Source organism: Dryobates pubescens, chromosome 17 (genome assembly GCF_014839835.1).
Source record: "Dryobates pubescens isolate bDryPub1 chromosome 17, bDryPub1.pri, whole genome shotgun sequence".
Classification (NCBI taxonomy): Eukaryota; Metazoa; Chordata; class Aves; order Piciformes; family Picidae; genus Dryobates; species Dryobates pubescens.
In genome coordinates, this window is record NC_071628.1 from 21081605 (window position 1) to 21109114 (window position 27510).

Genomic DNA, 27510 nt, shown 5'->3' on the forward strand with positions numbered 1-27510 from the left:
CATGAAGTGAAGTGGGTCCAAGGTCCTGCATCTGGGTCAGGGCAATCCCAAAGACAAATTCAGGCTGAGCCACAAGTGGATTGAGGCTAGTTCAGAACAGAAAGACTTGGAAGCCAAAGTTCCAGGTGGTATGAAGTAGCAAAACATTGCAGATGAAAGAGGCGAGGGCTCAATCAGCAGCGGGGCCTCCGCCAGCAGCAGCTCCGAGGTGTTCAGATGCTTCACGCACAAGGAATGTTTGTGGCCCTGCAGGCATCAGGGACACAGCATAAAAGCCTGAGCTGCTCCAGGCTCCACATCCTCCTCTCTTGCCTCCCTTTCCACGAGGAACGAGGTAAGCCTGAGCCTGCTCCATCCCTGTCTGTGTGGGCTGAACTGCTGCCAAGGTGGCTGCTGAGGCTGATGTCTGGGCTGGCTTAGCTCGGCCCTGCTCTGGAAGTGTAGGAGGGCTGTCGCCTCTCTCCCTTTTGGTGGTGGTGTGTGGGAAGCTCTGGGAAGAGGGGGGTCCTTTTGATTGAAAGGGGATCAATATGCTCAGCTCTGGGAGCTCTGCCCACCAGAATTTGTGCTTTAAGCAGGAGGCACGGCCCTGGGTGAGCTGTGGCGGTGTCCCTGCTCACTGCAGGGCAAGCTGACTTTTGAGGGTCCCTTGCAACCCAATGCAGTCTGTGAAACTGTGAATGTTCCCTGGGCAAATGGTGACTTCCGAGACACCAGCCCGTGTGTGCTGGGAGCACTGTGTCAATCTTCAGCTGTGCTGTTGCTCTGGGCAATGCAGGAGGAGGTCCTGCTGGACTTGGCAGGCACTGGGGCACCTCTTTGCTCCTCGTGCTTCAGATGCAGCCTGCAGGCCAGATGTGGCACGTGCTGCATGTGCTGACACGATCAGCTCAGGCCCTTCCTGGACGTGGAGCTAGAAATGGAGGTGAATGACATCAAGGGGGTGTTGAGATCCACAGTTCCTCTCCTCTCTGTGTTTCAGCTTTGCCTCCCTCACCGAGAGATGTCTTGCTTCAGACCCTGTCCTCCACGCTCCTGTGGCACCTGTGGCCCAACCCCACTGGCAAGCAGCTGCAGTGAGCCCTGCTTCGCCCGCTGCGCCGACTCCACGGTGGCCATCGAGGCTTCGCCGGTGGTGGTGACCCTGCCAGGCCCCATCCTCACCTCTTTCCCGCAGAACACAGCCGTGGGCTCCTCTCTGTCAGCTGCTGTGGGCAGCTCGCTCAGCACCGGGGGGGTTCCCATCTCTTCCGGCAGCTCCTTTGGTCTGGGCGGCTCAGGCCTGTGCCTGCCTGTCCCCCGCTGCAATCTCAACTGCTGAAGCTGCCTCCTCATGCCCTTTGGAGGAGGGAGGAAGGAAGAGCAGGGCTGCACAGCCCCGGCATGGCCACAGCCTGCAGATGGGCTGGGTGTCCCCATGCCACCTGGCAGCAGGGGCCTGTGCCCACTGCTGCCCCTGGCTGCATGGCCAGCCTGGCTGTGCCTCCTGTGGCTCTGCTTTGCTCTGAGCTCCTGGAGCTCCTTCTCCTCTGCTTTGCTGAGCCTGTTGCTGCTGCGGGGAGGCTGCTGGAGTTAGGGACTGCTCAGGGGGCCTGGGCTTGCCAGCAGGTCGAGCAGAATGGGGAAAGGCAAGCTCTTAGTGTGGAGCCTGTCCTTGGGAAATGGGTCGTTCTCTGTGCCTCCCTGGAGCCTGCAGAAGTCTTCCTTGCTTTCTGTTCTGTGCCTCTGTGTTTGCTCCCTCGCATTAAAGACTTTGTGCGGCATAGCTGGAGACTCCTGGTGGTTTGTGCTCCTCCTGCCTCACTTGGCCAAGTGCTCTGGAAGAAAGAGCACTGCCTTCTGTCCTGATCTTCCCACCAGCTGTGCACTGAGCTCCCTGAGCCGATATCACAGCACCAGAATGAGCAAGCAGGCCAGAGAAGGGCCAAAAAGCCTCAGGAGAATGGAGCGTCGGTCCCTACCGTAGCGATCCTTGAAGGAAGTCTCAGGGAAGAAGGAAACTTACAATTCATGGAAGAAGGGATTTGTCACTTGGGAGAGCTATAGAGGAGCTGTCAGGGCAAGTTGGAAGCTGAGTCTGGGACAGGCAAATTGCTCCAGAGTCATGTCTGTAGTTACAGACAACACAGAGAAGGAGCTGCCTTGCACCCTGGTAAGCCACAAAAGCAGGGCTCAGGCAGAGTCTCCACCCTCCAGCCTTACAGGCAGTGACGGAGTGGAAGCAATAATAAGTATGGGCCACCCTGGCCAAGGTGCACAAGGAGTAACTGTACCAGCAGCACACAATGAGCATGGCCAAGAGAAACTGTGTGCCAGCAGTGGGTGACTCTCTGCTAGAGGACACCAAGGTGCCCACCTGTCAGCCTGACAGGGAGTGATGGGCACTGTGCTGCCTTTGTGGGGCTAAGGGTGACGATGGTGCTGAGTTCTCTGTTCCTCTTTCCCGTGGGGACGAATGAGACCATAACCCAAACCCTGGGCAGAATCATAAAGTAGTGTGGGGCAGCAAGTGAAAAATGTTGGGGCCTAAGTCATCTTTTCCTCTGCTTTACCAGTTGGAGACATGGGGCAGCCAGGAATGGCTGTATAAAGCATCACCCTCTGGCTACATGGCCAGCCAGTTAGACAGGGATGGGATCCACCTGCCTAGCAGGGGCAAGAGGATCTTTGGCAAGCTGGCCAACTTAGTTAAACAGACTTTAAACTGAAGAACTCATAGGCTGGGAGCCAAACTGGTAATAGTCAAGCAACAGGGTGCCCCCCACTCTGGGATGTCCTGCAGCACCTGCAGACAACAGCTGGAGCAGTCAAAGAGAAAGTTCCAGTGCAGGGTTCTGGGCAGCAGAAGGGGAAAGCAAGGCTCTTGGTCTTCCCACAGAAGGCACAGTGCCAGGTTTCCAGGGAGGCGTATTTCCTGCTGGGGGAGGGGGGTCCAGGATGGGCAAAAGGCCTAAATCACCTTTTCAGCCAGGTCACAGCACAAGTAATGCCACACACTGGAACCCTCTTTACTGTGTGGGCTTTCAGATCTAGGAAGCATTTGTCCAGCATGCATTGTAATATCTCCATCCTTGGAGTTATCTAACATCTGACCAGAGAAGTCCCTGACCAACCTCCTGTCCTAAGGATCCTGCTTTGAGGCAGGGGTGGGTGTGTGATCTCAGCTCTGCTGTTGTGCAATTGTCTGAGGCAGTGCCAGGTCTCCTCAGCCTGGAGTAGCCCTCAAGCAAAATGGAGCAGGGATCAGTGCTCAGGAAAGCTGCAGAGGTTTGGGGGTCACAGGGCATAAGAGGGGTCGCTGCCACCATTCCCATGGGTGGGAACACAGGGAAGTAAGATTGGAGTGCGTTGAAGGATTGAGCCACCAGCAAAGGTGTTAAAGGGAAGGCTGCTGACCCGTGCCCAGGAAGAATCAAAAGCATGAGGTCCCACTGAGATTTGAACTCAGATTGCTGGATTCAGAGTCCAGAGTGCTCACCATTACACCATGGGACCTGCTGGGACAGCCCTTTCAGTGTTGCACCTCACAGAGCAGTCATGGCACACTGGTTGCTGGCTTCGTATTTACAGTTGTCTTCCTTTCTGCTGATGGCCCCCTTCACCCCATGGTGGACAACCTCCATCTGCCTGGCTAAAGCATTGCCTCTCCTCTAGCTCATTCGAAGCAGCCACTAAGCTCCAGCCTTACTTCTGGTTGCACTCCTGCACTTTGTGCCACTTCACCGGCTGCACTGGGCAGACAGAGATCACCCAGAGCTCCCTGGCATCTGGCAGCTGCTGCTCACACCAGGCTGGCTCACACAGGATGCCAGGCCACTCCTGGGTCCCACATTCCTCAAGTCTTTCTGGATGAGGACAGCTCTTGGCCAGCTACACAGCCACCTTCACACAGCACAAGCCCCCTCACCTTCCCTTCTCCAGGCTGAACAAACCTACCTCCTTCACGATCTCCCTCAGTCATCACAGGCTCTGGCCCTGTCAGCAGAGCCTGAGGACCCAAGGCTTGCTGAGACCGGGTGGGGATGGGGGGGAGCGGAGGAGGTGGGGAAAGCTTAGCACAGATCTGATAGGAGCCTCCCAGTGCCTCCCAGGAGGTTGCTGCCGTGGCTGGAGGGTGAGAGCCAGGGCCAATAATTGAACAGGCCCTGTGTGGCTGACTCCAGGTGCAAAAGTGATCACCTTGATGGTGCCCATGAGAGGAGCAGGGGTGCAGAGAGCCTGTGCAAAGGTTGTTCATAAGGCCTTTCATGGCCCAAAATGCCAAAACTTGATCAGCTGGTGTGAGGCTGCTTGAAGCAGGAGGATGCACTCTCTGAGTCTCTGAAATGCCTTCCAAACAGAAGGGTTCTTGGGAGGTAAAGTAGCAGCAGGGAGAGAGGACTGTGTGAATGAATGTTTGAGGGATGTCCAGGGAGAGGCCATTGGTGTGAGAGGCCTGTAGAATAGAATAGAATAGAATAGAATAGAATAGAATAGAATAGAACAGAACAGAATAGACCAGACCAGGTTGGATGAGACCTTCAAGATCATCGTGTCCAACCCATCATCCAACACATTCTAATCATCTAAACCATGGCACCAAGCACCCCATCAAGTCTCCTCCTGAACACCTCCATTGATGGTGACTCCACCACGTCCCCAGGCAGCCCATTCCAATGGGCAATCACTCTCTCTGTGTAGAATTTCTTCCTAACATCCAGTAGAATTTCCTAGCATCCACTCTAAGCCTCCCCTGGCACAGCTTGAGACTGTGTCCTCTTGTTCTGGTGCTGGTTGCCTGGGAGAAGAGACCAACCCCCAGCTGGCTACAACCTGCCTTCAGGTAGTTGTAGAGAGCAATGTGGTCTCTCCTGAGCCTCCTCTTCTCCAGGCTAAGCAACTCCAGCTCCCTCAGCCTCTCCTCATAGGGCTGTGCTCCAAGCCCCTCAACAACTTTGTTGCCCTTCTCTGGACACCTTTTAGCAAGTCAACCTCCTTCCTAAACTGAGGGACCCAGAACTGGACACAGGACTCAAGGTGTGGCCTAACCAGTGCAGTGTACAGGGGCAGAATGACCTCCCTGCTCCTGCTGGCCACACCATTCCTGATACAGGCCAGGATGCCATTCGCCTTCTTGGCTGCCTGGGCACACTGCAGGCTCATGTTCAGCCTACTGTCAAGCAGTACCCTGGCCTGGCCACTCTCCCGACACTCAGACCCCAGCCTGTAGCACTGCATGTGGCCAATGTGTAGAACCTGTCACTTAGACATGTTCAGTCTCATGCCCTCGGACTCTGCCCATCTCTCCAGCCTGGCAAGGTCCTTCTGCAGAGCTCTTCTAACCTCTAACAGATCAACTCCTGCCCCCAGCTTGGTGTCATCTGCACATTTACTGATGATGGACTCAATGCCCTCATCCAGATCATCAATGAAGATGTTAAAGAGGCTGGGGCCCAGCACTGATCCCTGGGGCACACCACTGGTGCCTAGCTGCCAGCTGGGTGTGGCACCATTCACCACCACTCTCTGGGCTCAGCCTCCAGCCAGTTCCTAACCCAGCTCAGAGTGCTGCTGGCCAAGCCAGGGGCTGACAGCTTGGCCAGGAGTGGAGTGGTGTGGCTCAGTTGGTAGCACATAAGACCTTTAATGGGGAAAGTTGTGAGTTCAAGCCTCCAGTGGGCACTAGTGTCCTCCCTACTCTAGTCATGAGGTCTGTGGTGACAGGTTGGACTCGATGATCTTTGAGGTCTCTTCCAACCTTAGTGATACTGAATACTGAATTTCACTTGCTGTGGGGGACAGTGTCAATGGCCTTGCTGAAGTCCAGGCAGACCACATCCACATCCTGCCCCACATCCACCAGGTGCAGGGGTGAGGGGGCAAGGGGAACTGCCCAGAGAATCTCCACCCACCTTTCCTCTTGTCAGCACCCCCTGATGGTGGTGGTGTGTTTGCCCTGCAGCAAGAGCTCCAGGACAGGCTGGAGAGCAGAGTGCCCAGAGGGGCAAGGCAAAGGGGAGGAAGCCAAGAGAAAAATGCCTGTCAGGAGGGGCACTGGAAGCCAGGGCTCCCAGAGACACTGCAAACTGACTGCAGCACCTGTAGCTGCTCGGCCTCAGGAGGCTGCTGCTGCTCTTTCCTCTGCCAGCCATGCATGCACAAGTGGCTGTGCCTTGGTCTGTGTGGTCCTGTGGTGCTGTGAGCCACTCAGCTGCTCACTCCTCACCCCACCTTCCGGGAAAGAAATGGTCGTTCTTGGTGGGGCAGTGTATGGGCCTTAGGAAATCTTTCTTTTCTACCCAGTTAAGAAGCAAGCCCTGACTAAAGGAGCTTCCAAAATCCCTTTGCTGATCACAGGCCTTTCCCCAGGAGAGAGATGTTCCAGTGCCCTACAAGAACCATCATGGCAACGGGGTCAGCATTTCTGCACTAGCTGAATGAAGGCAGGAGCCCTGTCCTTGGAGTGATCCACTACAGCTGCTGAACCTCCAAGCAGAGTTTGGGTTACAAAAGAATTCAACATCTCCACACAGATCTGGCTCTCAGGATGTTGGATGTTGTGGTGGACCTTTGAAAACTCAATAAAACTATTCACAGAATCCCCAAATGGTAAGGGTTAGAAGGGACCTCTGGAGATCATTGAGTCCAACCCCCGTGCCAGAGCAGGTTCACCCAGGGCAGGCCCCACAGGAACACATCCAGGTGGGTTTTGAAAGTCCCCAGAGAAGGACATCCCACAACCCTCTGGGCAGCCTGCTCCAGGGCTCCAGCACTCTCAGCCCAAAGAAATTTCTCCTCATGTTGAGATGGAACCTCTTGGCTTCCAGTTTGCATCCCGTGTCCGTGTCCTATCACTGAGCATCGCTGAAAGAGAACAGAAAGACTTGGAAGCTAAAGCTCCAGGTGGTATGAAGTAACAAACCATTGCAGATGAAAGAGGCTCAATCAGCAGATGAAAGAGGCTCAATCAGCAGCGGGGCCTCCGCCAGCAGCAGCTCCGAGGTGTTCAGATGCTTCACGCACAAGGAATGTTTGTGGCCCTGCAGGCATCAGGGACACAGCATAAAAGCCTGAGCTGCTCCAGGCTCCACATCCTCCTCTCTTGCCTCCCTTTCCACAAGGAACGAGGTAAGCCTGAGCCTGCTCCATCCCTGCCAGCAAGGCGGTGTTGAGATCCACGGTTCCTCTCCTCTCTGTGTTTCAGCTTTGCCTCCCTCACCGAGAGATGTCTTGCTTCAGACCCTGTCCTCCACGCTCCTGTGGCACCTGTGGCCCAACCCCGCTGGCAAGCAGCTGCAGTGAGCCCTGCTTCGCCCGCTGCGCCGACTCCACGGTGGCCATCGAGGCTTCGCCGGTGGTGGTGACCCTGCCGGGCCCCATCCTCACCTCTTTCCCGCAGAACACAGCCGTGGGCTCCTCTCTGTCAGCTGCTGTGGGCAGCTCGCTCAGCACCGGGGGGGTTCCCATCTCTTCCGGCAGCTCCTTTGGTCTGGGCGGCTCAGGCCTGTGCCTGCCTGTCCCCCGCTGCAATCTCAACTGCTGAAGCTGCCTCCTCATGCCCTTTGGAGGAGGGAGGAAGGAAGAGCAGGGCTGCACAGCCCTGGCATGGCCACAGCCTGCCGATGGGCTGGGTGTCCCCATGCCACCTGGCAGCAGGGGCCTATGCCTGCTCCATCCCTGCCTGTGTGGGCTGAACTGCTGCCAGGGTGGCTGCTGAGGTTGGTGCCTGGGTGCCTCAGTTTGAATTTGGGCCTGCAGCCGATTCTCTCAATGGAAATAGCCAAGTCCATTCAGTGCAGCTATGTTTGTCCTGCAGATGGGTTATTCACAGTCTGCTGGAAGGTATGGGAAGGGAAGATTTGGAAAGGTGAGGAGAGGGAAGGGAAGGTTTGGAAAGTTGAGGGGAAGGGAAGGGAAGGGAAGGGAAGGGAAGGGAAGGGAAGGGAAGGGAAGGGAAGGGAAGGGAAGGGAAGGGAAGGGAAGGGAAGGGAAGGGAAGGGAAGGGAAGGGAAGGGAAGGGAAGGGAAGGGAAGGGAAGGGAAGGGAAGGGAAGGGAAGGGAAGGGAAGGGAAGGGAAGGGAAGGGAAGGGAAGGGAAGGGAAGGGAAGGGAAGGGAAGGGAAGGGAAGGGAAGGGAAGGGAAGGGAAGGGAAGGGAAGGGAAGGGAAGGGAAGGGTTCAAAAATCTCAAGGAACATGTACTAGGTACTGGCTGCTGCACCTCAAAGGACTGACAGCTTGGCCAGGAGTTTGCTGTGGGAGATGGTGTCAATAGGCCTTGCTGAAGTCCAGGCAGACTACATCCACAGCCTGCCCCACATCCACCAGGCAGTCACCTGGGCATAGAAGGAGATCAGGTTGGTGAGGCAGGACCTAAAATCCTAAATCGTAAATCCATGCTGGCTGGGCCTGATCCCTTGGCTGTCCTTCAGGTGCTGTGTGATTGCCCACAAGATGATTTGCTCCATAATCTTGCCTGGCACTGAGGTCAGGCTGACAGGCCTGGAGTTTGCAGGTTCCTCCATCCAACCCTTCTTGTGGATGGGCATCACTTTGGCAGCTTCCAGTCATCTGGGACCTCTCCAGTGAGCCAGGACTGGTGGAAAATGATGGAGAGTGGCTTGGCATGTCATGTGCCAGCTCTCTCAGCACCCTAGGATGGATCCCATCTGGTCCCAGGATGAGGATCCAAGTGGCTCAACAAGTCCTGAACTAGTTCCTCATGGATTTCAGGGGAACTACACTGCTCCCTGTCCCCATCTACCAGTTCAGGAGGCCACTTGTCCTAAAGGCCTCCTGCCTTACTGTTGAAAATAGAGGCAAAGAAGGTACTTAGAACCTCAGCCTTTTCCTCATCTTCAGTAACAATGTTCCCCTCCAGGTTCAATGCAGAGTGGAGGTTCTTCGTGCCCTCTCTTTAGCATTAATATATTTATACAAATGCTTTTTGTAGTCTTTCACAGCAGTGTCAGCTTGAGTTCTAACTGAGATTTTGCCTCTCTCATTTTTCTCCTACAGGGTGATACTCCCCTTAATTCCTTCAAGAGCTGCTTGCCTATCCAGGCCCAGAGCCTTCCCCTCAGCTCATCTCTCTGCACATGGGCACAGCGTGTTCCAGTGCCTTCAAGAGCTCCTGTTTGAAGTAGGTCCAACTGTCCTGGACCACTTTGTTCTTGAGGGCTGCTACCCAGGGTACTCTCCAAATTAGTTCCTTAAACAAGCTGAAGTTTGCCCTCTGGAAGTCCAAAGTAAGGGTTCTGTTAGTGCTCCTCCTTATTTCCCTGCATATTGAAAACTCCACTAGCTCATGGTCTTGGTACTAGGAAGAGGAGGCCAACACCCCCATTCGCTACAACCCTGCTGGCCCAATCCTCCTCTCTTTCCTCCAGAGCACAGCCATGGGGTGCTCTCACACTGGTGAATGATGGGAAGTGGCCTGGGGAGCACATCCCCCAGCTCCCTCAGTACCCTTGGGGAGAAAGCCAGCCTGTTCCAGAGACTTATGTGTGTCTAAGTGGTGAAGCAGGTCACTAACTGTCTGCTTGGGTTATGGGTGCTTCATTCTGCTTCCCCTCCATGTTTTCCAGCTCAGGAATCTGGGCATTTGGCTAACAGCTGTTCTTATTACTAATTCCCTGGTTCTGCTGCCTATGCCCTTCCTTCTTGCATTTATTCACCAATGATGGTCTCCTGCTTTCCTTTCTGATTTCTTATACATGGAAATAGAGACCTCCTGCCCTCTGAGGACAATGTCCCTCTGGAGTTGCTGTTCCCCTTTTCCATTGAAGGCCCAAGCTGCTAATTCCTCAAAAAGATCTGAACTGACAGTTCACTCAAATTCAGGGTCTTGACTTTACTCATTACCTAGTACATGTTCCATGAGGTTGTGCATTGCAAAATGACATTTCACAAGGACATGGAGTTACCACCACTAGCGTTCTCTTGCCAAGACAATCACCTCTGTGCTGCAGAGCAGAGGAGAAGAGCCTGAGTGCCAGGAAAGGGCTAACCACATAGGCTGGCCCAAACACCCACCCACATTAGAGTTAGTGGCACTGGAAAACTATGTAGGGTGTTAGCATACTGAGGACTCCTCCGTGAGAAGCACCAAAGCACTCATTTGTCATCCAGATTATGACTCTAGAAATGATGGTTACATACTGGCAACTCACATCCAGGATGTCACAGAGAGGCTGCAAAGTTTGGTAAAGCCTGCAGACTGTCATCTTGTTCTCCTGTTGCAGGCAGGGTCACATGAGGAGACTCAGAAATACCAAAAAGGCTTTCATGGAATCATAGAACTCTTTAGCTTGGAAAAGACACTTGAGATCATTGAGTCCAACTCAAAGCCAAGTACAAGTCTAAACACCCAGCACCAAACCTACACATCTTTTAAATGCCTCCAAGGCCGATGACTCCACCACTTCCGGGGACTCGATGACCCTTTCCAACTTATTCCAAATCTACAATTAAAGTTTCCCCTGGCTCCACTTAAGGCTCTTTCCTCTTCTCCTATTACTTGTTACTTCAGAACAGAGAGCAAACCTCACCTTACTACAACCTCCCTTCAGGCACTGCAGAAAGTGAGAAGGTTTTCTCCGAGCCTGCTTTTGTACAAACTAAACAATCTCTGATCCTTCACATGCTCCTCCTATGACTCAGCTCCCCTCTTGATTGTGGCCCACATGATAATCCGAGGACACATCACTGACAGTGATACCTGTCTGGGAGGATCACCTTCAGCAGTGACAGCAGCACCTCTTGGACAGGGTTCTTCCTCGGCCTGACAGAACCCTGCACTGGCTAAACCAAACCTCCCTGCTCCAGGTCTGGGACTACTGCACACTCAGCGGGGCACAGGGCATGGTGCAGGAGAAAGAGCTCCTGCCCTCTCCATCAATGTGCCCCCAAAGGACCCAAGCACTCTGTCTTACCCCAGTGCAGCTCAGCATTTCCACAGGCTTCTGATCAGCAAAAGAGCTTGGTATGGAACCAAGCAGATAACCATGACAAGGTGACTGACCTGCATGTGGCCAGGGATGAGGCAAGGGCAATGTGGAAGGGCCGAGCAGGAGACTGTACATTGAACTGCAGAGAAAATCACTTGCTCCAGGGCAGGCATTGCCTGGGAAAAAACTGCCATGTCAGAAAGGAGCATGAGGAGACTCAGGCTGGGATGCAGCATTTCTTTAATGAGAACAGAGAGGATGCATTTAAAGGGGAGGGGGAAAAGAGGCCCAGGGCTCCGCGGGACAAGAGGACATCTCCCTATGCAGGGGGATGCAAGATGCCTTCAGGGCGCTCCTTTCCCCCCACTGCAGCTGCAGCCAGTGAGAGCCCTCTGCCACCTCCAGCAAGGACAGCTGAAGAAGGTTGCCTTGGACAAGGGGAAAAGCTAGGAGTGCTGGGAGGAAGGATTGGGTGGGGGCATCAGGAGGTAGCGAGGAAAGCAGAGCAAGGACAAAGCAAGGAGGGCACGAAGTGAAGGGGTGACACACGGCTGCCTCGCATGCAGGGCAAGAGACAGGTGGCCAGCGGTCCGGGGAAGCAGAGGCAGCTGCCCAAGGCTGGCTCCAGAGGTGGTTTCTGCGTTGCTGGCTGTGGCTGCCAAGAGGAGCGACGCGCTGTGCCTACCAGCACAGGTTGCCGGCACGCAGGGACCCACACAGCCCGCTGCCAAGGCCTGCGAACCTGCCAAAGCCAAGGGAGCCCCCAGAGGAGATGGGAACCCCCCCAGCACTCAGGTTGCTGCCAACAGCAGCTGACAGAGAGGACCCCACGGCTGTGCTCTGGGGGAAAGAGGTGAGGATGGGGCCCGGCAGGGTCACCACCACCGGGGAGGGTTCGATGACGGTGGTGGAGTCAGCGCAGCGCAGGACACACGGCTCGTTGCAGCTGTTGGCAAGGGGAGCTGGGCCGCAGGCAAAAGGCAGGCAGGGTCTGTAGCAAGACATCTCTGGGCCGGGGAGGCTGAGCTGAAACACAGAGCAGGATGTCTGCAGAAGGCAGAGGCCTGGGCAGGAGGACCGCGCAGTCCAACAAGGCCGCCTGCAGAAAGAGCCCAGCTGCCTTCAGACTTACCTGGCTGAGCTGAGGAGGTGGCAGCGAGGCAGCGCATGGCAAGGCCTGCAGACGCGTGGCCTTTTATACCCTGTCTCCAAGCCTCGGGGTACCGCAGGCGTTCTTGCTGCAGGAAGCACTTTGGTAACCAGCAGCATTTGCTTGCAAAGCTCTGCTGGGTGATCACATCTGCTGCCCTTTCATCTGGCTGGTTTTGCTACCATGAAACACAAAATGTGTCCTTTGAGGTGCAGCAGCCATTATGTTGTTCCCTCAGGCCACAGGACATTGTTGCCCATCTCGTCTCAGCTGCTCGCAGAGACACTCGGTGTCATGCAGGCCATGCTCATTGCTGGAGCACAGCCACCACCACCAGAAATCCTCCTCCACACCTCACACTGCCCTTCAGCCACTGAGGAATTCAGCACCTGAAGTGACTGAGTCTGCTAATATATCAGTGAGCCCTCTCTCACTCTGCAGTGCTGTGGTGTGGCCCCCACCTTGTCTACTGTGTGCAGGTTTGGGCACATCTTACAAGGGAAAACATGGAGAGGAAGACCTCAATGGTGAAACGTCCTGAGGGGAAGACTGAAGTCCCCTGGTTTATTCAGCTTGGAGAAGAGAAGGCTGAGGGCCACTTCCTTGCAGTGCCAGTTTCGGGTTGTCCTGCAAGGACCAGGGTGTTGAACTTCCAACTCAAGACCATCAATGATTCCATGACTATGCTTTTCTTTCTGCTGGATGCATTGCCATTCCCACAGGCAGGAGCACTCGTGGCAGACACAGAGTCACCACTCTTTCTATTTATGGACTTGCCTGTAGCACAGGCAAGAGCAGATGAAATGCAACATTAAGCCATCACATTGCTTTCCAGCTTCTCTTGCCATCCCTCATGACTCAGAAGAGAAGTCTCATTGCAACAGCATTTTTTGAGCCACCAGCATGTTTATCATCCCATAAACAGCTACAAGAGCCTTACAAAGGGTCGCTGAATAGTTTGGGTTAGAACGCACCTTAAAGATCATCTAGTTCCAGCACTGCCATGGGCAGAGACGCGTTCCGCTAGATCATGTTGCACAGGGGCCCATCCAACCTTGTCATGAACACTTCCAGTGAGGAGGCATACAAAGCTGCTCTCAATCCACTCATGGCCCAGCAAGTGTCAGCGTTTGAGATTGCCCTGACCCAGGTGTAGGGCCTTGTATTTCCCCTTGTGGATCTTCAAGCGATTTTCAGGAGTCCTCCTCGCTAGCCTGTCAAGGTGCCTCTGATGGCCTTTCCCTCTGGAGTATCAACCACACCACTCTGCTTGGTGTCACCCACAAACTTGCTGAGCATGCCCTCAATCTTTCTTGTGCCTGCACAGCTGTTAAACAATACCAGTCCAAACACTGGCCCATGAAGAACACCACTCCTCACCTGTCTCCACCAGGACATGGAGCTGTTGACCACATCTTTGTTCTTCCAGACCTGCCTGTGGCCTTCCTATAAGTAAAAGGGGAGGTTGTAAAAAGGTGGAGGCAAAAGCTTGAACAGGGCCTGTTTGAAGAGGAGAAGGGCTGATGGTGTTAAAATACGAGGAAGTAGATTAAATTTAGATAGAAGAAAGTGGGACTAGATGAACTTTAAAGGAACCTTCCAGCCCCAAGTATTCTCTGATTTGATAGGCATTTAGTGATGATCACACTGTTCAGCAGTCCTTGTGGCTCACCCTCTGCCCAGCCATTCAGACATCAGCAGCACATCAAAGAGCTGAGCTGCTCACACTCAACAGGAAGGTCCACTCTTGGATGTCTTCTATGAGGATGTCACCTTCTGTGAGGATGTCACCTTCTGTGAGGATGTCACCTTCTTCCCAATGGGCAAAGGAATTAGCTTGGAGGGTTCCTTGTTTACTGAAAAACAAGTCTCTCATAGGCATGGGCAGATGTTCAAAGAGCATGATGACTCCTTGCCTGAAGCTGATCTGACCCAAAATGGATTTGTTTTTCTCCTACGTTCATGCCAGAGGCCAACAGGCTCTGTGGGATATGGTAAGGGCAGGGGAAGCAGAGCTCCCAGGAGCTTTGGTGGGCTCAGGGCCAGAGGAAAGTGGTTCCATTTGAGGGTCCAGGAAGGCCAAAGACTGCAAGAACTGGGTGGAGGATGAGCCCTGAGGAGGCTGCTGGCCCTTGCCTAGGAGTCCCTGCAGCTCAGCACAAGTCCCTGAGCTGTAAACAGCTGCTAAATGACTTCAGGTGCTGAATTCCTCAGTGGCTGAAGGGCAGTGTGAGGTGTGGAGGAGGATTTCTGGTGGTGGTGGCTGTGCTCCAGCAATGAGCATGGCCTGCATGACACCGAGTGTCTCTGCGAGCAGCTGAGACGAGATGGACAACAATGTCCTGTGGCCTGAGGGAACAACATAATGGCTGCTGCACCTCAAAGGACACATTTTGTGTTTCATGGTAGCAAAACCAGCCAGATGAAAGGGCAGCAGATGTGATCACCCAGCAGAGCTTTGCAAGCAAATGCTGCTGGTTACCAAAGTGCTTCCTGCAGCAAGAACGCCTGCGGTACCCCGAGGCTTGGAGACAGGGTATAAAAGGCCACGCGTCTGCAGGCCTTGCCATGCGCTGCCTCGCTGCCACCTCCTCAGCTCAGCCAGGTAAGTCTGAAGGCAGCTGGGCTCTTTCTGCAGGCGGCCTTGTTGGACTGCGCGGTCCTCCTGCCCAGGCCTCTGCCTTCTGCAGACATCCTGCTCTGTGTTTCAGCTCAGCCTCCCCGGCCCAGAGATGTCTTGCTACAGACCCTGCCTGCCTTTTGCCTGCGGCCCAGCTCCCCTTGCCAACAGCTGCAACGAGCCGTGTGTCCTGCGCTGCGCTGACTCCACCACCGTCATCGAACCCTCCCCGGTGGTGGTGACCCTGCCGGGCCCCATCCTCACCTCTTTCCCCCAGAGCACAGCCGTGGGGTCCTCTCTGTCAGCTGCTGTTGGCAGCAACCTGAGTGCTGGGGGGGTTCCCATCTCCTCTGGGGGCTCCCTTGGCTTTGGCAGGTTCGCAGGCCTTGGCAGCGGGCTGTGTGGGTCCCTGCGTGCCGGCAACCTGTGCTGGTAGGCACAGCGCGTCGCTCCTCTTGGCAGCCACAGCCAGCAACGCAAAAACCACCTCTGGAGCCAGCCTTGGGCAGCTGCCTCTGCTTCCCCGGACCGCTGGCCACCTGTCTCTTGCCCTGCATGCGAGGCAGCCGTGTGTCACCCCTTCACTTCGTGCCCTCCTTGCTTTGTCCTTGCTCTGCTTTCCTCGCTACCTCCTGATGCCCCCACCCAATCCTTCCTCCCAGCACTCCTAGCTTTTCCCCTTGTCCAAGGCAACCTTCTTCAGCTGTCCTTGCTGGAGGTGGCAGAGGGCTCTCACTGGCTGCAGCTGCAGTGGGGGGAAAGGAGCACCCTGAAGGCATCTTGCATCCCCCTGCAAAGGGAGATGTCCTCTTGTCCCGCGGAGCCCTGGGCCTCTTTTCCCTCTCCCCTTTAAATGCATCCTCTCTGTTCTCATTAAAGAAATGTTGCATCCCAGCCTGAGTTTCCTCGTGCTCCTTTCTGAAACAGCAGTTTTCTCTTAGGGAATGTCTTCCATGGGCTGGTTTTGGTTTTTTTCATAAACTCATGGATTAGTAGAATTTTTTGGGTTTGAAAGATTATCCAGTTCCAACCCCACCTGCATGGGCAGGGCCCTCTTCCACTGGATCAGGTTCCTCAAGGCCTCATCTGCCCTGGCCTTGAACACCTCAAGGGTGGGGATTGCCACAGCCTCCCTGGGTACCCTCTTCCAGTGCCTCATCACCCTCACTGTAATGAATTTCTTCCTAATATATTTTTGTCCTTGCAGTTCAATGCACAGGGTCCTGCTCAGCCCTTCCACGTTGCCCTTGCCTCATCCCTGGCCACGTGCAAGTCGGTCACCTTGCAATGGATTTCCAGCATAAGCTCTGGCCATTTTCTTTTGTCTTGGTACAACAAGAGGAGGCCAATACCCACATTCTCTACAAGCTCCTTTCCAGGAGTTGTAGAGAGCAAACACGTCTCCCCTCATCTTCCTCTTCTCCTGACCAAATAACCTCACTTCTCTGAGCTGCTCCTCAGAAGGCTTGTTCTCCTGCCTTCCTTGCCTTGGCCTTGTTAAACCTCATACAACTGACCTCTGCCCATTGATCCAGCCTGGCCTGATACCTCTGCAGGGCCTTCCTACCCTCAAGTAGATCGAGACTGCCTCCCAATGTGGTGTCAACTGCAAACATTCTGAGGATGCTTCAATTCCCACATCCAAATCATTGATAAACGTGTTTTAAGGTAAGTGGCCCCAGTACTGATTTCTAGGGAACATTGCTTGTGACTGGCTGGCAGCTGGGTTTAACTCCATTCCCCATTACTCTTTGGGCCAAGACATCCAGCCAGTTCTTAACCCAGCAAAGTGTCTCTCCATCCAAGCCATGAACAGTTTCTGCAGTAGGATGCTGTGGGAGACAGTGTCAAAGGCTTTACTAAAGTCCAGATAAACAACACCCACAGACTTTCCCTCATTCACTGAGCAGACATCCTTGTCCTAGAAAGTGATCAGTCTGGTCAAGCTGGAACTGCCCTTCATCAGCCCATGCTGACTGGGCCTGATCACCTGGTTGCCTGGCACGTGTTGCATAATGGCCCTCAAGATGATCTGCTCCAGGACCTTCCCTGACACCGAGGTCAGACTGACAGTTCTGGGGCTCCCCAGATCCTCCTTCTGGCACTTCTTGTAGATGGGTGACATGCCTGCCAGTCTCCAGTCAGCTGGGGACCTCCCCAGTTCACCAGAACTGCTGGTTGTGGTGGTTTGAGCCTTAACTGGGATTTAAGAGCTCAGATGGGGGCAAGCCTGAGAATCCCTCCCCCGTTCCCCCTCTCCTCTTTCCCAATAGAGAGAAGAAAAAGGAAGGGGGACAAATCCACTGAGAAATAATTGTGGAGCTTGTTTGGAAGTAGAAAGGAAACCAAATTTTCTTTAAACAATATATGTATATACGCATAGCAATAACAGGAAGGGTTCACAAGGGTAAGGAACAAGGATGGGGCATGGGGAAAATAAGAATACAAAACCAGTCCTTTGAAGAAGTGTGGATGTAGCAGGGAGAGGACCAGGCCTGACCACGTTGCAGAAACCCAGAAGCCAGCAGCAGCAGCTCTCATTCAGCTAAGGCAGGAGCCAAAAAGAGACCTAATGGCTGCAGTGTCTTCACTGCCATTAGGGAGGGGGAGTGGAACAGACTAACTCAGTTCTCCAGAGGGAAAACGCCCTCCAGGGAGAGCAAGGCTCTCACAAGCCCTGCCCCCTCCTGCTTTCAGGATGGGCGTAACCCATCACACTGGTGAATGATGGGAAGTGGCCTGGGAAGCACATCCCCCAGCTCCCTCAATACCCTTGGGGAGAAAGCCAGCCTGCTCCAGAGACTTATGTGTGTCTAAGTGGTGAAGCAGGTCACTAACTGTCTGCTTGGGTTATGGTGCTCCATTCTGCTTCCCCTCCATATCTTCCGGCTCAGGAATCTGGGTATTTGGCTATGTGATGGGTTATGCCCATCCTGGAAGCGGTGGGAGGGAGGGCTTGTGAGAGCATTGCCCTACCTGCAGGAGGTTTTCCCCCTGGGAGGCTGAGTTAGTCTGTTCCACTCCCCCTGCCTGTCCAGAAAGCCTATAAAAAGGAGGACACTGCAGCCATTAGCTCTCTTGTCCCCTGCCTTTTCCTGGACGAGGACTGCTTCTGGCTCCCTGCTTCTCTGCCAGGTGGTCAGGCCAGATTCTCCTCCATGCTACATCCACACCTCTTCAAAGAGACTGGTTTTGTATTCTTATTTTTTTCCCCCCATCCATCCTTGTTCCTTAACCTTGTGAATCTTTCCTCTTATTGTTTTTTATATAGATAGATTTTAAAGAAAATTCTTTACCTGTCTACTCCCAAGCCAACTCCAACTTATTCCTTGGTGGATTTGCTCCTTCCCTTTCTTTTCCTCTCTATTAGGAAAGAGGAGGGGGGAACAGGGGAGGGATACCAGCCTTGCCCCAATCTGAGCCCTTAAATCCCAGTTAAGGCTCAAACGACCACAGGCTATCAGCTGTTCTTATTACTAATTCCCATTACCTAGTACCTGTTCCGTGAGATTGTGCATTGCAAAATGACATTTCACAAGGACATGGAGTTACCACCACTAGCGTTCTCTTGCCAAGACAATCACCTCTGTGCTGCAGAGCAGAGGAGAAGAGCCTGAGTGCCAGGAAAGGGCTAACCACATAGGCTGGCCCAAACACCCACCCACATTAGAGTTAGTGGCACTGGAAAACTATGTAGGGTGTTAGCATACTGAAGACTCCTCCGTGAGAAGCACCAAAGCACTCATTTGTCATCCAGATTATGACTCTAGAAATGATGGTTACATACTGGCAACTCACATCCAGGATGTCACAGAGAGGCTGCAAAGTTTGGTAAAGCCTGCAGACTGTCATCTTGTTCTCCTGTTGCAGGCAGGGTCACATGAGGAGACTCAGAAATACCAAAAAGGCTTTCATGGAATCATAGAACTCTTTAGCTTGGAAAAGACACTTGAGATCATTGAGTCCAACTCAAAGCCAAGTACAAGTCTAAACACCCAGCACCAAACCTACACATCTTTTAAATGCCTCCAAGGCCGATGACTCCACCACTTCCGGGGACTCGATGACCCTTTCCAACTTATTCCAAATCTACAATTAAAGTTTCCCCTGGCTCCACTTAAGGCTCTTTCCTCTTCTCCTATTACTTGTTACTTCAGAACAGAGAGCAAACCTCACCTTACTACAACCTCCCTTCAGGCACTGCAGAAAGTGAGAAGGTTTTCTCCGAGCCTGCTTTTGTACAAACTAAACAATCTCTGATCCTTCACATGCTCCTCCTATGACTCAGCTCCCCTCTTGATTGTGGCCCACATGATAATCCGAGGACACATCACTGACAGTGATACCTGTCTGGGAGGATCACCTTCAGCAGTGACAGCAGCACCTCTTGGACAGGGTTCTTCCTCGGCCTGACAGAACCCTGCACTGGCTAAACCAAACCTCCCTGCTCCAGGTCTGGGACTACTGCACACTCAGCGGGGCACAGGGCATGGTGCAGGAGAAAGAGCTCCTGCCCTCTCCATCAATGTGCCCCCAAAGGACCCAAGCACTCTGTCTTACCCCAGTGCAGCTCAGCATTTCCACAGGCTTCTGATCAGCAAAAGAGCTTGGTATGGAACCAAGCAGATAACCATGACAAGGTGACTGACCTGCATGTGGCCAGGGATGAGGCAAGGGCAATGTGGAAGGGCCGAGCAGGAGACTGTACATTGAACTGCAGAGAAAATCACTTGCTCCAGGGCAGGCATTGCCTGGGAAAAAACTGCCATGTCAGAAAGGAGCATGAGGAGACTCAGGCTGGGATGCAGCATTTCTTTAATGAGAACAGAGAGGATGCATTTAAAGGGGAGGGGGAAAAGAGGCCCAGGGCTCCGCGGGACAAGAGGACATCTCCCTATGCAGGGGGATGCAAGATGCCTTCAGGGCGCTCCTTTCCCCCCACTGCAGCTGCAGCCAGTGAGAGCCTTCTGCCACCTCCAGCAAGGACAGCTGAAGAAGGTTGCCTTGGACAAGGGGAAAAGCTAGGAGTGCTGGGAGGAAGGATTGGGTGGGGGCATCAGGAGGTAGCGAGGAAAGCAGAGCAAGGACAAAGCAAGGAGGGCACGAAGTGAAGGGGTGACACACGGCTGCCTCGCATGCAGGGCAAGAGACAGGTGGCCAGCGGTCCGGGGAAGCAGAGGCAGCTGCCCAAGGCTGGCTCCAGAGGTGGTTTTTGCGTTGCTGGCTGTGGCTGCCAAGAGGAGCAACGCGCTGTGCCTACCAGCACAGGTTGCCGGCACGCAGGGACCCACACAGCCCGCTGCCAAGGCCTGCGAACCTGCCAAAGCCAAGGGAGCCCCCAGAGGAGATGGGAACCCCCCCAGCACTCAGGTTGCTGCCAACAGCAGCTGACAGAGAGGACCCCACGGCTGTGCTCTGGGGGAAAGAGGTGAGGATGGGGCCCGGCAGGGTCACCACCACCGGGGAGGGTTCGATGACGGTGGTGGAGTCAGCGCAGCGCAGGACGCACGGCTCGTTGCAGCTGTTGGCAAGGGGAGCTGGGCCGCAGGCAAAAGGCAGGCAGGGTCTGTAGCAAGACATCTCTGGGCCGGGGAGGCTGAGCTGAAACACAGAGCAGGATGTCTGCAGAAGGCAGAGGCCTGGGCAGGAGGACCGCGCAGTCCAACAAGGCTGCCTGCAGAAAGAGCCCAGCTGCCTTCAGACTTACCTGGCTGAGCTGAGGAGGTGGCAGCGAGGCAGCGCATGGCAAGGCCTGCAGACGCGTGGCCTTTTATACCCTGTCTCCAAGCCTCGGGGTACTGCAGGCGTTCTTGCTGCAGGAAGCACTTTGGTAACCAGCAGCATTTGCTTGCAAAGCTCTGCTGGGTGATCACATCTGCTGCCCTTTCATCTGGCTGGTTTTGCTGCCATGAAACACAAAATGTGTCCTTTGAGGTGCAGCAGCCATTATGTTGTTCCCTCAGGCCACAGGACATTGTTGCCCATCTCGTCTCAGCTGCTCGCAGAGACACTCGGTGTCATGCAGGCCATGCTCATTGCTGGAGCACAGCCACCACCACCAGAAATCCTCCTCCACACCTCACACTGCCCTTCAGCCACTGAGGAATTCAGCACCTGAAGTCATTTAGCAGCTGTTTACAGCTCAGGGACTTGTGCTGAGCTGCAGGGACTCCTAGGCAAGGGCCAGCAGCCTCCTCAGGGCTCATCCTCCACCCAGTTCTTGCAGTCTTTGGCCTTCCTGGACCCTCAAATGGAACCACTTTCCTCTGGCCCTGAGCCCACCAAAGCTCCTGGGAGCTCTGCTTCCCCTGCCCTTACCATATCCCACAGAGCCTGTTGGCCTCTGGCATGAACGTAGGAGAAAAACAAATCCATTTTGGGTCAGATCAGCTTCAGGCAAGGAGTCATCATGCTCTTTGAACATCTGCCCATGCCTATGAGAGACTTGTTTTTCAGTAAACAAGGAACCCTCCAAGCTAATTCCTTTGCCCATTGGGAAGAAGGTGACATCCTCACAGAAGGTGACATCCTCATAGAAGACATCCAAGAGTGGACCTTCCTGTTGAGTGTGAGCAGCTCAGCTCTTTGATGTGCTGCTGATGTCTGAATGGCTGGGCAGAGGGTGAGCCACAAGGACTGCTGAACAGTGTGATCATCACTAAATGCCTATCAAATCAGAGAATACTTGGGGCTGGAAGGTTCCTTTAAAGTTCATCTAGTCCCACTTTCTTCTATCTAAATTTAATCTACTTCCTCGTATTTTAACACCATCAGCCCTTCTCCTCTTCAAACAGGCCCTGTTCAAGCTTTTGCCTCCACCTTTTTACAACCTCCCCTTTTACTTATAGGAAGGCCACAGGCAGGTCTGGAAGAACAAAGATGTGGTCAACAGCTCCATGTCCTGGTGGAGACAGGTGAGGAGTGGTGTTCTTCATGGGCCAGTGTTTGGACTGGTATTGTTTAACAGCTGTGCAGGCACAAGAAAGATTGAGGGCATGCTCAGCAAGTTTGTGGGTGACACCAAGCAGAGTGGTGTGGTTGATACTCCAGAGGGAAAGGCCATCAGAGGCACCTTGACAGGCTAGCGAGGAGGACTCCTGAAAATCGCTTGAAGATCCACAAGGGGAAATACAAGGCCCTACACCTGGGTCAGGGCAATCTCAAACGCTGACACTTGCTGGGCCATGAGTGGATTGAGAGCAGCTTTGTATGCCTCCTCACTGGAAGTGTTCATGACAAGGTTGGATGGGCCCCTGTGCAACATGATCTAGCGGAACGCGTCTCTGCCCATGGCAGTGCTGGAACTAGATGATCTTTAAGGTGCGTTCTAACCCAAACTATTCAGCGACCCTTTGTAAGGCTCTTGTAGCTGTTTATGGGATGATAAACATGCTGGTGGCTCAAAAAATGCTGTTGCAATGAGACTTCTCTTCTGAGTCATGAGGGATGGCAAGAGAAGCTGGAAAGCAATGTGATGGCTTAATGTTGCATTTCATCTGCTCTTGCCTGTGCTACAGGCAAGTCCATAAATAGAAAGAGTGGTGACTCTGTGTCTGCCACGAGTGCTCCTGCCTGTGGGAATGGCAATGCATCCAGCAGAAAGAAAAGCATAGTCATGGAATCATTGATGGTCTTGAGTTGGAAGTTCAACACCCTGGTCCTTGCAGGACAACCCGAAACTGGCACTGCAAGGAAGTGGCCCTCAGCCTTCTCTTCTCCAAGCTGAATAAACCAGGGGACTTCAGTCTTCCCCTCAGGACGTTTCACCATTGAGGTCTTCCTCTCCATGTTTTCCCTTGTAAGATGTGCCCAAACCTGCACACAGTAGACAAGGTGGGGGCCACACCACAGCACTGCAGAGTGAGAGAGGGCTCACTGATATATTAGCAGACTCAGTCACTTCAGGTGCTGAATTCCTCAGTGGCTGAAGGGCAGTGTGAGGTGTGGAGGAGGATTTCTGGTGGTGGTGGCTGTGCTCCAGCAATGAGCATGGCCTGCATGACACCGAGTGTCTCTGCGAGCAGCTGAGACGAGATGGACAACAATGTCCTGTGGCCTGAGGGAACAACATAATGGCTGCTGCACCTCAAAGGACACATTTTGTGTTTCATGGTAGCAAAACCAGCCAGATGAAAGGGCAGCAGATGTGATCACCCAGCAGAGCTTTGCAAGCAAATGCTGCTGGTTACCAAAGTGCTTCCTGCAGCAAGAACGCCTGCGGTACCCCGAGGCTTGGAGACAGGGTATAAAAGGCCACGCGTCTGCAGGCCTTGCCATGCGCTGCCTCGCTGCCACCTCCTCAGCTCAGCCAGGTAAGTCTGAAGGCAGCTGGGCTCTTTCTGCAGGCGGCCTTGTTGGACTGCGCGGTCCTCCTGCCCAGGCCTCTGCCTTCTGCAGACATCCTGCTCTGTGTTTCAGCTCAGCCTCCCCGGCCCAGAGATGTCTTGCTACAGACCCTGCCTGCCTTTTGCCTGCGGCCCAGCTCCCCTTGCCAACAGCTGCAACGAGCCGTGTGTCCTGCGCTGCGCTGACTCCACCACCGTCATCGAACCCTCCCCGGTGGTGGTGACCCTGCCGGGCCCCATCCTCACCTCTTTCCCCCAGAGCACAGCCGTGGGGTCCTCTCTGTCAGCTGCTGTTGGCAGCAACCTGAGTGCTGGGGGGGTTCCCATCTCCTCTGGGGGCTCCCTTGGCTTTGGCAGGTTCGCAGGCCTTGGCAGCGGGCTGTGTGGGTCCCTGCGTGCCGGCAACCTGTGCTGGTAGGCACAGCGCGTCGCTCCTCTTGGCAGCCACAGCCAGCAACGCAGAAACCACCTCTGGAGCCAGCCTTGGGCAGCTGCCTCTGCTTCCCCGGACCGCTGGCCACCTGTCTCTTGCCCTGCATGCGAGGCAGCCGTGTGTCACCCCTTCACTTCGTGCCCTCCTTGCTTTGTCCTTGCTCTGCTTTCCTCGCTACCTCCTGATGCCCCCACCCAATCCTTCCTCCCAGCACTCCTAGCTTTTCCCCTTGTCCAAGGCAACCTTCTTCAGCTGTCCTTGCTGGAGGTGGCAGAGGGCTCTCACTGGCTGCAGCTGCAGTGGGGGGAAAGGAGCGCCCTGAAGGCATCTTGCATCCCCCTGCATAGGGAGATGTCCTCTTGTCCCGCGGAGCCCTGGGCCTCTTTTCCCCCTCCCCTTTAAATGCATCCTCTCTGTTCTCATTAAAGAAATGCTGCATCCCAGCCTGAGTCTCCTCATGCTCCTTTCTGACATGGCAGTTTTTTCCCAGGCAATGCCTGCCCTGGAGCAAGTGATTTTCTCTGCAGTTCAATGTACAGTCTCCTGCTCGGCCCTTCCACATTGCCCTTGCCTCATCCCTGGCCAGGTGCGGGTCAGTCACCTTGTCATGGTTATCTGCTTGGTTCCATACCAAGCTCTTTTGCTGATCAGAAGCCTGTGGAAATGCTGAGCTGCACTGGGGTAAGACAGAGTTTTTGGGTCCTTTATGGGCACATTGATGGAGAGGGCAGGAACTCTTTCTCCTGCACCATGCCCTGTGCCCCGCTGAGTGTGCAGTAGTCCCAGACCTGGAGCAGGGAGGTTTGGTTTAGCCAGTGCAGGGTTCTGTCAGGCCGAGGAAGAACCCTGTCCAAGAGGTGCTGCTGTGACTGTATTATGAAGGGAATAATTCCTCACAGCTGTCACTGTCATTAATCTGTCCCAAGATACACATCATACAGACCACAGGTATTCTGTGAGCCAAATGATAGGTGATTTATTTTGCACATAGCTGTGCTTCCAGTGTGGTTCAAAGGAGCAGAAGTTCTTTTTGTCCATGAAGTGACTCCTGGTTCAATAGTCTGTTGCTTTCATGAACTTTGAGACAATCTCAAGTCATCAAGTGACTGCTTCAGCTCTGCTTTGTGAGCTGCTCATTGACAATGAACTGCTGCTGCCAAAGACCAGAACTCCTCAGAAGCCTGTGTCTCGTGGAAGAGGCACTGTGAGTTAAAAACAGACTGTGGAAGAAAGTGTCTTTAAGTGTGTGAGTAGGCACATGGATGTTTCCTCTTGATGTCAAATGGGTGGACTTGACCACTTGGTTGAGGCCTGTTCCTTCCCTGGAAGAAGGGAACAGCAGGCCTGTTTTGAGAACCTGGCATAGAGTGCTCCTTCTATTTCAGTCCTGTTGTCCCCCACCGTCCAGCTGGAAACCAGTAAGCTTTAGTGGGACGTTGTGTGCTTGTAGCTTTCCTGCACGTCTGGTTTTTGTCTCCTCTCCTCTCATGTAAGTACCACCAAAGAGGAGAGAAAATTCTGAACTCGGTTTCCAATGAGGAAGGTGGTCATCATCATGGGGAATATCCAGGGACAAGAGGTGTTTCACAACCCCTGGCCAGCCAATCTTTTTGTCCAAACACAGTTAGCTACATTACTTTTCCAGGGAAAAATATTTTCCTTTCTCTTTCTTCCCATCCCACCACTGTCCTTACAACAGGGCAGGAAGATTTTCATGCTTTGGCTTTCATTCACAACTGATCAGTGTGTAAAATAGAACCAAAAATATAATGAGAGTAGTGGGAAGATAACACACAACATGGTGATAATCCACAGCAGGGACCTTACACTCAACTCCCTCAAACCCTAACTCCGCCATCTCTCCATAAGTCTTTGTGGACAACTCCCCCTTATCACAAGCGGGAATCCTACATGACCCCTTATGCCTCTACGAGGCCCCAGAAGCTATGATGTGACTTTCTACCTTGCCTGAAGTGGTGTCCTGTGATTAGAGGCTCGTGATTCTGCTAGCAGCACCTGTGGATGGCTCATGTTGGCAGAACCAGGGGAGATTGCTGCCAAGAGTCCCTTTGCTCTCACATGAGTTGTTGCATTGGGATTTTTGGCTTGCGTTAATCCATTTCTTCATGTGTGAGCAGTTGCCTTCACAGTCCTCTGATTTACCTCTTTCATGATTCCACCTTCTATGTACTTCCTTTTGCTGACCCATATCAGCCAGGAGGGCCATGTACATCCATGCAGGCCTTATGCTTGCTCAATTTTCTGCATGTTGAAATGGGCAGATCTTGTGTTTTGTGGAGGCTGTCCTTGAAGATCCAGCAGCTCTTCTGGGCCCCTTTGCCCTCCTGGGGGGTTGCTGCACTTCTGTAGTGAGGGGTTGCAATTTTGCTTTTGGACTTGCACACTGCTCTCAGTCTAACTCCACAGTTTCATTCTCACTTCTGCCAAGGCCACTCTCAGACACTCTCAGACACCTTATCTTCTATCACTGCCTCCTAGCTTGTGCATCAAAGGCCCAATAGAGAATTTTCCTGGTTTGCTTTCTCAGCCACGTGCATCAGGAAATCACAGAATATATCTGGCTGAAAGAGGTCTCCCAGATATCCAGTTGTGGTAGGTTGAGAGAGGGCCTAGCTCTCTCTCCTCCACAGAGTAAGAAACCACAGCTAACCCAGTCGGAGGAGCAAAGCTATATATTTACAAGCATATATGGAAAGCAGGTTATATATAACACAATATATACAGGTATTTACGATATATACACAGAAATATACAGAAAAGAGAAATAACACAACAAAAATCCCTCCCCGAGGAGGGATTCCCTCCCTGTAACCCCCTCTCTCCCCCCCTGTTTCCCAGTTTCTCTTTTATTCGCTTCATCTGTGGAGAGACAAACTGTTTTCCATTTTCTTGATTTTTTATTTTCTTGGACTTCTGAATCATCTACATCTGAGTATAGCCGGAATGGACTATGAACTTTACTTACAAACTGTAAATATTGTTCTGGATTGGATGGACAGTACGAAGAGCCAATGAAATTGTTTAGAAAGGGGTGGACTGTGATCGTTTGAGGCTGTGCCTTTAAGGAACAGACAGTACTGGGACACTGGCTGAATGTTTTCGGTACTAGAACAAAAACATTCTGATATTCTAAACTAATTTCATTGGTGAATGGACAAAATGCAACTTTAAATTGTAAAGCAGTTGGAATTTTTTTGCAGCGTTTGGTTTGGGGGTTTGGGAGTGTGGGTTTCAGCCTGTTCTCCCTGCCTGCTTCTCCGCGAACTGCTGGAGCTGGCCTTGAGATAAGCAAAAACTAATCCTGCATGGGCTTTTGAAGCTTACTAACAGCTCTTTTCCTTAATAACTTGCCTTTCTTTCTCTCTAACCCCTTTTTTTGGGAAAAAAAGGAGGTAGGGGGGGAGAGAGGGGGTTACAGGGAGGGAATCGCTCCTCAGGGAGGGATTTTTGTTGTGTTATTTCTCTTTGCTGTATATTTCTGTGTATATATTGTAAATACCTGTATATATTGTGTTATATATAACCTGCTTTCCATACATGCTTGTAAATATATAGCTTTGCTCCTCCGACTGGGTTAGCTGTGGTTTCTTACTCTGTGGAGGAGAGAGAGCTAGGCCCTCTCTCAACCTACCACACCAGTCCAACCTTCAACCCAGCACTGAAGCATCAGCACTAAATCGTGTGCTCCACAGGCTGCTGGAACACCCCCAGGGATGGTTACTCCAGTACTGCTCTGGGCAGCCGGTTCTTATGTCTGAGAGCCCTTCCAGTGCAGAACAAGGACAGGCTATAAATTAGCAATCTAGAAACAATAACCAGGCAGACTGGGTTGGTGTTAGGAAAGTCAGAGCTGAGGCTTGCAAGGGTAAGGGAAGTAAGGGAATTTTCTACTTACAGTACAAGTAGTGAAAGTCTGAATGAGGAAACTGTAGCATCATTGCTGATTGAGCAGCAGAAACAGACAGGGCTGTGGCATTTAATACCTCTCCATCTCAGCCTTCACCAACAAAGTCTC

At 53.1% G+C, this 27510-nt stretch overlaps 2 protein-coding genes and 1 non-coding gene across 3 annotated transcripts; 2 read left to right on the forward strand and 1 right to left on the reverse strand.

Annotated features, from left to right (window-relative positions):
- The first annotated feature begins 1003 nt into the window (after window positions 1-1003).
- Window positions 1004-1321, forward strand: LOC128898001 (beta-keratin-related protein-like). The gene has a single exon (XM_054168784.1). The coding sequence runs from the start codon at window positions 1004-1006 to the stop codon at window positions 1319-1321; it is 318 nt and encodes a 105-aa protein (XP_054024759.1).
- Window positions 1322-3423: 2102 nt separating this feature from the next.
- On the reverse strand, window positions 3424-3495 carry TRNAQ-CUG (transfer RNA glutamine (anticodon CUG)). The gene has a single exon. It is a non-coding gene; the product is annotated as a tRNA-Gln (tRNA).
- Window positions 3496-7204: 3709 nt separating this feature from the next.
- On the forward strand, window positions 7205-7522 carry LOC128898002 (beta-keratin-related protein-like). Its single transcript, XM_054168785.1, has one exon. It carries the CDS (start codon window positions 7205-7207, stop codon window positions 7520-7522), a length of 318 nt encoding a protein of 105 aa, XP_054024760.1.
- The last annotated feature ends 19988 nt before the right edge of the window (window positions 7523-27510 follow it).